General features: G+C 52.1%; 1 protein-coding gene across 1 annotated transcript in view; it reads right to left on the reverse strand.

Moving 5' to 3' along the window:
* Nucleotides 1-216: 216 nt before the first annotated feature.
* The window catches only part of NUDC (nudC nuclear distribution protein), a 16,635-nt gene continuing 8,478 nt past the window's right edge, over nt 217-8,373 (reverse strand). The window contains exons 3-9 of the mRNA XM_012645955.1: nt 3,203-3,406; nt 3,045-3,110; nt 2,422-2,541; nt 2,136-2,330; nt 1,141-1,224; nt 927-1,045; nt 217-484 (exon numbers count right to left, since the gene is read on the reverse strand). Coding sequence (XP_012501409.1) covers nt 433-484; nt 927-1,045; nt 1,141-1,224; nt 2,136-2,330; nt 2,422-2,541; nt 3,045-3,110; nt 3,203-3,406 — 840 coding nt within the window. The 3' untranslated portion in view covers nt 217-432. The remainder of the gene's footprint in view (nt 485-926; nt 1,046-1,140; nt 1,225-2,135; nt 2,331-2,421; nt 2,542-3,044; nt 3,111-3,202; nt 3,407-8,373) is intronic.

Here is an 8,373-nt window from a genome sequence, read left to right on the forward strand (position 1 = left end):
TCTCTGTAGCCAGAAAAACTTACCTTTGCTTAGAATCATGCACAGACTAAAAGCCTTGTTTTAATTCCTTCTTTAAGTAATGAAGAGAAGAGGGGCAAGGACTTGCCCTAGGTCACATGGCATAATTTAGGCTAGAAGCCAAACCCCCAGTTCCCCACAGCAGCCATAAGAGGCCTGACCCCAGAGAAAGGCCAAAGGGAGGAGAAGACACAGGTGGAGCTGGGTAAATAGCTTTAATGTGTAACAGTAGGCAAACTGGGGAGGACAAGGCCCCCAAGGCCCCAGCCCTTCTCCTAATGCCCTGGGACCTGTGTGCCTGGGCCAGTTCCATGCCTGCCCCAGCCCTGAGGCCCTCAAGTCCCAGAGAAGGGTGGGAAAGAAAGCTGGACGTCTGGGGGCTCAGCCCCAAGAGTTCAAAGAGGCAAACAGGGGCTAGTTGAATTTAGCCTTGGAAAAATCCATCTCTGGATGCTGATCCATGAACCTGGGGAAGGGGAAGAAGGAAGGTCAAACAAGGTTGTTCCTTCCCCCAAAAGCTAGTTCTTTCTCTCAGCCTCCCCCATGTAAAGTCAGATTAGACTTTAGACACTGAGCAACCTGGAGCCAGCCCCAGGGTATCCGAGGCTCATTCAAACCAGAGGCTGGAAGCTGAGGTGCCAACACTGGCACTGTTTTCTTGTAGGTAGCAATGACCGCATATTACCCCTTCCCTCCTACCCTGAGCTGCTGGCCTTGCCCTCAAGATGACCTGTGCAAGTGATAAGGGTAGGCCAAAGGCATAAAGCCATAAACTTGGCTGGCTCATCTTGGAAGGGGGCGGGACAGGGCAGCTCCTGAGTCCTGTTCAGTGATTCACTTGCTGCTGTCGCCTAGGTCTTATCCCCCAGGAACCACGCTCCCCACACCCCCATCTCTGAATTGCTCACTTCTTCAAAATTTCCTGTTTCTTCTGTTCATCTGAGGTAGGCAGCCCCATGGACTTCTGTCTCTGGTCATACATCATCTTTTCCACCATGCTGCGGGTCTCACTGTCCAGGTCTGACAGCTGAAAGCAGGCAGTGACAGGGATGAGTGAAGCTCTGGGACCACCCAGACCCCTCAACCTTCCCACTGAAGCTCTCCCAACCAGCCAGGGCTCACCTTGGAGTTCTCAGGGTTAATCTTCTTGGTATTGATCTCAGGGTCACTGGCCACCAAGCGGCTCCACCACTCCATCTTATTGATCTGCGAAGAGGAAGAGAACCATGGGATGGGAGAAGACATCCTCTATGCCCCAGGAATCACCCCTCAACCCTTCCATAACCAAACTCTCTCCCATCCGCATCCTGCACCTGAGACCCATGCAGGCCTGTGTCAGACTCTGCCAGCCCGGCAGCTAGGGCGACAGACACAGAGGCAAACAGTTACACATCTGTGTGATAAGGGAAAGAAAAAAGCATAAAGGGAGATATTCATCCAGAATGGAGGGACAGAAGTCAGAAAGTGACACTTGGGCGGAGGCTTATGACGCAAGCAGTATACCAGATTAAAAATGGAAAGGAAAAGAAGCAAAGCAGGGAAGGACATTCCAGTGAGAAGGAAAAGCAAGTGCAAAGGCATGGAGGTGCGAGCAAGAGGCAGCCAGTGCCAGTTAGGCAGCTGGGACAGGGCCCATGTACCACGGGAAGTTTCCCTTGGACCCTTAGTCCTTTAGAGAGACCTCCTTTATTTACGGGTGTCTGTGTCCCAAACCTCTGTGAAGGTAGTGCGGTAGAGAACACAGGCTTCCTATGGCTACGTATTTTTCTACATTTTGTTCACTGTTCTCTCTCCAGCACTTAGAGTAGTACCTGGCACTGTTCTAAGTGTTCAGATATTTGATGAACTGAATGCATGCACTAACCTGGTGGAAAGGCAAAGGCTTTGATACCAAAGACTGTCTCAATCCTGACTCCACCCCTTCTTAGAGGTAGGAGCTTGGGCAAATCACTGAGCTCTTTTCCTGACTCTAAAATGGGAACAGACAGACTTTAAAGAGTCTTGTGGGGATGACATAAGACAATTCCACAAGGCCCCCAGCGTGGCCCCTGAGCGAATAAACGCACACCCTCTCCTCTTCCTCCATCGACACCCAGGCTGGCAGCCGGGCCTCATACCTTCTCCAGATGCACAGTCACCACCTTGCCATCCTCGATGAGCCACGAGCTCTCCTCCACCTTCACTTCGTTGTAGAGCTCCCCGTCAATGATGGCCGGCTGCCCCTTGAGCCCCACACGGAGGTGCCGCCGCTGGATATCCACGACCGCATCCTTCCCCTTCAGCCGAAAGTTCACGTGGAAGGGCACTGCCAGCTGCATGGGGCAGAGGCAGTCAGGAAGGGCCACGGTGCTACCAGGACCCCAGGCTAGTTCCCTAACTTTCACCCTGGCCCCGGCCACTCACGTCCAGCTCCGACAGGGTCTGGGTCCAGCGGTAATTTGGCAGGTCTGCCCCATTGCCTAGGTTGGGCTTCAGTTTTCCTTTGTCCTTCTCGTCTTCCTCCTCCTCATCTTCCTCAGCCTCCTGCTCACAGTCAGGGGTGCTCAGATACTTACTTGACAGACACAGACTGAACCCTCACTGGGACAGGCCCAGGGCATACAGCCACAAAACAGAGCTGGTCCCTGCCTGCTCCATGGAGGGGCAGACCCCCAAGGCCTGATCCACTGGGAACCAGAGGAAAACCTGGTTCTGATCTCTGCTTGAGAGGAGCTCAGACTATTATACCATGTGACAAAGGATAGGGCCGGGTCCCCAGACCACCTCAGATGGGACCTGTAACAGGCACTGTCCTCTCTGGCTCTTGGGCTTTACTGCCCAAGGCTCAAGGTCAGAGGATTTTTGTGTTTTTAACCTGGAGCCTTTGGTCCAGTGTCTCTGAGTGGGATCTTGAAGTACAGGGAAAATCCCCAGAGCTGGGAGCGGGGTAGGGGAATAGGGGAGGATATTCCAGAGAAAGGGGAAGGCTGGAGTCTCTGAAGTTCCCAAGCCTCTGGCCAGTCCCGAGTGTCTCCAGCCCATCTCACCTGCTTCCCTGGTGAGCTAAGGCTGCCATTCTTGACCTGGGCCTCATGGGTCTCTGCATCCTTTTTCTGTGGCAAAGGGCACAGCAGTTGGCAATAGGACCCCCACTGCCAAGTTCCAGTGAGGACATGAGGGGTGGAAGAGAGAAGCCCAGCCCCACCTGGTCAATCTCCAGCTGTAGCCTCTCTGCCTCCTCATCAGTCAGCTCCTTGATCTGGGGCCCAGGCGGCTCTGACTTGGCTTCTTTGGCCAGCCTGGCCGCCCGCTCTGCCTTTTCCCGCCGCTCAGCCTCCTGCCGAGCTTTCTTCTCCCGCCGGGCCTTCTGTGCCAGCTGATTGTGGTGGCTGAAGGTCTGTGTGATAAGCTGGAGAAGGAAAAGAAGGGGATGAGGTATCAGAGCAGGGGACAGTGTCCCACGGCCTGGAGTCCAGCCTCATCTTTACGTGCTGGGTGCCTGGGCAAAGCACTGCACTCAGAACCTCAGTCTCATCTGCAAAATGGAGGCAATACGCCTGTCTCACAGCGTTGTAGTGAGAATATCTGCAAAGTACCTGGCTCAGTAAACTGGCTATTTTAGAGATGGCGTCTCTTTATGTTGCCCAGCTGGCTGGTCTCCAACTTCTGGCCTCAAGTGATCCTCACACCCCAGCCTCCCAAAGTGCTGGGATTATAGGTGTGAGCCACCGCACCCCAGCCGATAAACTGGCTATTTTACAAAGTAAAGCTGTTAAAGCAGAACTGAAATGTTAGCCCCTCTCAGAAGCCTCTCCTGAGCTCTCAGGCCCATAATGACCTGCCCTCTGACTGATCTCTCTTCCCAAGTACATCCTATCTCCAGGACCACAGCCCCAGCTGTGCAGCACTCAACACCATACCCAGAAAGGCCATGTTAGCAGGAAGCCAGAGAGCTTTCTTGAGGGAAGAAGCTGGTCCCTCTCCAGCCAGCAAGCTATCAATTTCAAGTCCTTCCTCTCCTGCCACACCTTCCCAGGATGCTTCTGCCCATAGCCTGCTAGCTGGCCTCCCTGCCACCAAAGGGCCCCCCAATACTATTGCCACCTGTCACTATTTGGCTTTGTGGCCTTAAGACAAGTGAACCACTCTGACTTTTTCTAAGCCTCAGTTTCCTTATCTGTCATGAGGATTGAATACGGCAACACTCATCAAGAGCCTGGTGTGGTCCTTGCCACATCATAGTCGCATATAAACTGTTGGCTTCCCAACATCCTTTGCCTGGCTGGGGCTGTGCACGGCTGTGTACACCTTCTGTAAAAGCAGAGGAAGACAGATGGTGCTGCCTCACTGGGTACACCAGTAGCTCCCTGAGTGTGGTTCCTGTGACCTCCAGCACCAGCATCACCCAAAACCTGTTAGAAATGCTAATCTTAAGCCCCACTCCTGACCTGCTGAATCAGAAATCCTGGGGTGTGGCCAGGCCAATCTGTATTTTTAATAAGCCTGCCTGGCCAATTCTCGAGAACGCACACTTGAGAGTCACACCTAGATTTGAGTTCCTGGTCTACTCCTTCTACTTGTGTGACCCTACAATCATCTCTCTGTGCTTCAATTTTATTATTTCTATTTTTTTTTTTTTTTTTTTTTTTGAGACACAGTCTCACTGTGTTGCCTGGGCTAGAGTGCCGTGGCATCAGCCTAGCTCACAGCAACCTCAAATTCCTGGGCTCAAGCAATCCTTCTGCCTCAGCTTCCCGAGTAGCTGGGACTACAGGCATGCGCCACCATGTCCGGCTAATTTTTTCTATATATTTTTAGTTGTCCGATTAATTTCTTTCTATTTTTAGTAGAGACAGGATCTCGCTCTTGCTCAGGCTGGTCTTGAACTCCTGAGCTCAAACAATCCGCCCGCCTCAGCCTCCCAGAGTGCTAGGATTACAGGTGTGAGCTACCGCGCCCGGCCAATTTTATTATTTCTAAAAGCAGCCTTGTCATGTGTTGTTCTTCCTTGTCCCCACTCCCAGGTCACCTAGGAAACTCCTATTCATCCTCCAGGACCAGCTGAAGTATCGAGTTTCATCTCTGGCACTTCGGCAGGCCCAGGAACATACTCTTAGGAAACTCAACTCTACGTCAGCCCACGTGCACATGCACATACGCATACACAGGCACCCCTGGAAGCCTCAGAGGGCACTCATCACGTGACTGGGGGGTCCATAAACCACCTTTCAAGAATCTCTAAGCCAGAGCTGGAGGGAAGGGTCTGCAAGGGCTCAGGATCACAGAAGTCACCCATGGGCTCCCAGACCTAGGGTCCTGCAAATGCCCTGTGGGTTCTCACTTGTCTGAGGCCAAGTCCTCCTGCTACTCCCAATCCCCCAGCCCCACACCACACTGCAGTAGTTCCACACTCTTCAAGGTTAAAGAGCACCAAAAGTACCTCCTAGACCACATGAGTTAACAAACTGGGCGGGGGTAGGGGGGTGAGAGAAATGAGCCACCTGAAAGGCCATTCTGCTGTCAATAAAAACAATAGGTCATGAGATAGTTAAGCCAGCGGAGGCTATTCCACCACAGGGCCTTGGTCCCAAGTCCCTAATCGAGAGACCTTGAACTCAAGCCATTTGCCAACCAGTGGCCAAGGGGAGGTGGGAGCAAGGCCCTCCCCTCTCCCAGCTCCAGTGAATCATGTCATATCCCATTCGTACTGTTCCTTCCTAGCTCCAGGAGGTTAAGTGAGGACAGAGCTAAACCAGCAGGCAGAGTCAAAGCCAATCACAGCAGCCTCTGACCCCTCCTCCTGCCAGCCTTACCCAGGCCCAGCCTCAGACAATCTTGGGGGTGAGGTAGCCTGCCCAGAGGCTGTCAGAGTCGATCTTTAGTCACTGAACGTATCCTTGGGAACCACAGCCCAGCAGGGTGGGGAAGGCGCGAGGAGGGCTGGGCCTGCTCTAAGCCAAGCCTGTTGCTCTCCCCTGGAAGAGGCCCTAGAGGACAGGCCCCAGACCGCTCAGTGCCTCATGTGAGCACAGGCTTTCCCTGACTTAGGCTGGGTGGCGAGGGAATACAGTGGTTCCCACCAGCCTGGCCAGGGAACACCGTGAGAGGTATTTAAGCTGAACTTGAAGGTGTGAGGTCTTGAACCTAAACACCCCAGGGTTGGGGGTAGGAGGAATCCCCCAACACACCTGAGAGGGAAGACACACTACAAACAGTGAACAACAGTCGGTAACTGGGGCAGGGATTCTCAAGCAGCGGGCCCTGCTGAATTCCTCCCCACCTGAGAAACTCTCCTGTTCCCCGTCTCCTACCTCATGCTTACCCCTCAGCCCCAGGTTAGAAAGCACTGCGCTGGAGCAGTGCCCTCGGCTTCCAACTGTGTCACCACTTCCTAGCTGCCCTGACCCAGGGCCCCTGGGGAAATAAGGACTGCAAGGTGGCAGCTGTAGGAATGCCTAGAGGGAAGGGAAATGGGAGTAGGCCGTATCAGAGACACAGGTCCAATGGGTCCCCAACAGCACAGATACCAGAACATCACGGGGGACCACTACTGGGAACCCCAGACCCAAGTGGGGGTCTCTGCATCCTCACCCATAAGCCAGTGCCCTCAGCAGCCTTCTCTTCTTCCTGTGGTTCCTATCTCGAAGAGTGGCAGCACCATCCATCCAGGTGCCCAAGGAGAAAGCAGAGAGTCACCTGCTTTATCTACTACCCACCTGGTACAAATCCTAGAGACATACCATTCCAGTATCCTCGCCACCCAAGCCTGTCCTTTGTCTGGGCCCCCCCAAAAACATCGGAACCCCAGTGTAAAATGGACCACAGTCCCCCATGGCCTGCAATGCACAGGCCCACACCCCTCAGCCTCTCTCTGCATGGGATCCTTCTCCCTGGCCTGCTCCTTGCTGACCTTGATCTCCTCGAGTTCCTCCTCAGCCCTCAAAGATTAGACCCAATTTGTGCAGGTCACAGCCACGCCCTCTCACAAGTATGTTTAGGCTTTTCCTCTGTAATTCTACCCCCACCACCTGCTTCTCCACCTCTGGCCTCATTCATGCTGTTTCCTGCATGGGGAACACCCTTCTTATCATCTCAGCCATCCAAACCCCACTTCCTCTTTCAAGGCCACTCAGACACTGCATCCTCCCCAAACCTTTCCAGATTCTCACTAAGTGCTTGTCCCTCTCCTCCCCGCGAACGCCCATAGGACTCTACCCCAACCCTTCTTACAGCGCTTTCCTCCTCCAGTTTCATTTTTGGGGGCTGTGTCTTGTCACCCTGGAAAGCAGGATCCTCGCCTGATTCTATCTTTGTAGCACCCAAAGTACCCCAAATATTTTTATGAAGGCAGAAGAATTTTATAAAGCAGCTCTTATTAAAATGCTAAGCTGGTGGGGAATTATATCTGTACAAATATAGAAAACTTAAAGAATCCAATGATACAAAGAACCCTCAGGTATCTTCTACTAAGAGCCAAAGACAAAAAAAAAGGCAGCAGACTCACCTCAAAGCAGGGAGAGGGGACTGAGGAAGTGTGGTGAGGCATAACAGAGAAAGCGCCTGACGGGGCCTGCACAGGGAATGGGGACAGGGCTGTGCACTGGTGCTGGTGCTGAGTCCCATGCTAGTAGCAGAAGCCAAACTGGTCTAACGTCCTCTGACAGAGATCTCCACCTTGACTGACCCAGTAAGAATAACTGCAATGGCTTGAAACAAAGTGTACTTAAGTCTATGAGTTTATGATGACAATGGGAAAAAAAACCTACACCTTTCTGGTCACCTTGGAAGATGCTGGGGAACCAAGTGCTCTGAAAGCAGTAAGTGAAGGGCCATCCCTGCATATCCTCTCAAGGTAACAAAACAGTTAATGAGGGAAAGTTTCAGCTAATAAAGTAAGAAAGAATGATAGAAGAACAGCCATTTTGCAAACCTCTAAGAATGAAATAATGGATTTAGGCATGATCAATGACTGCTAATATCACAAAAAGAGAAACCACCAAACGTTATGTGCTTCCTGGTGGAGTACACCAGACCATCCACAAAGTAGTCCTGGGAAACAAACAAAAAATCCAACTGAATCAGATCAGTTGGATTTTTTTGGTAGATTTAACTATCAAAAAAAAAAAATCAAAAGGACAAAGAAACATGTTAAACACCACCACAGGGATGTATGATACAAGAGAAACATATTTGGTCTTTGTCCCAGGTTCCTGACACAGAGCTCCTAAATCTTTTAGAATTTCCTGAGTGACAGCAGCATCCCTTGTTCTGATGAGGCAACTCTTGTTAGGCTCCTGGGCTCAAGCGATCCTCCTGCCTCAGCCTCCCGAGTAGCTGGGACTACAGGCATGTGCCACCATGCCCGGCTAATTTTTT

The sequence above is a fragment of the Propithecus coquereli genome, unplaced genomic scaffold, assembly GCF_000956105.1.
Source record: "Propithecus coquereli isolate 6110/MARCELLA unplaced genomic scaffold, Pcoq_1.0 Scaffold239, whole genome shotgun sequence".
NCBI classification, from domain to species: Eukaryota; Metazoa; Chordata; class Mammalia; order Primates; family Indriidae; genus Propithecus; species Propithecus coquereli.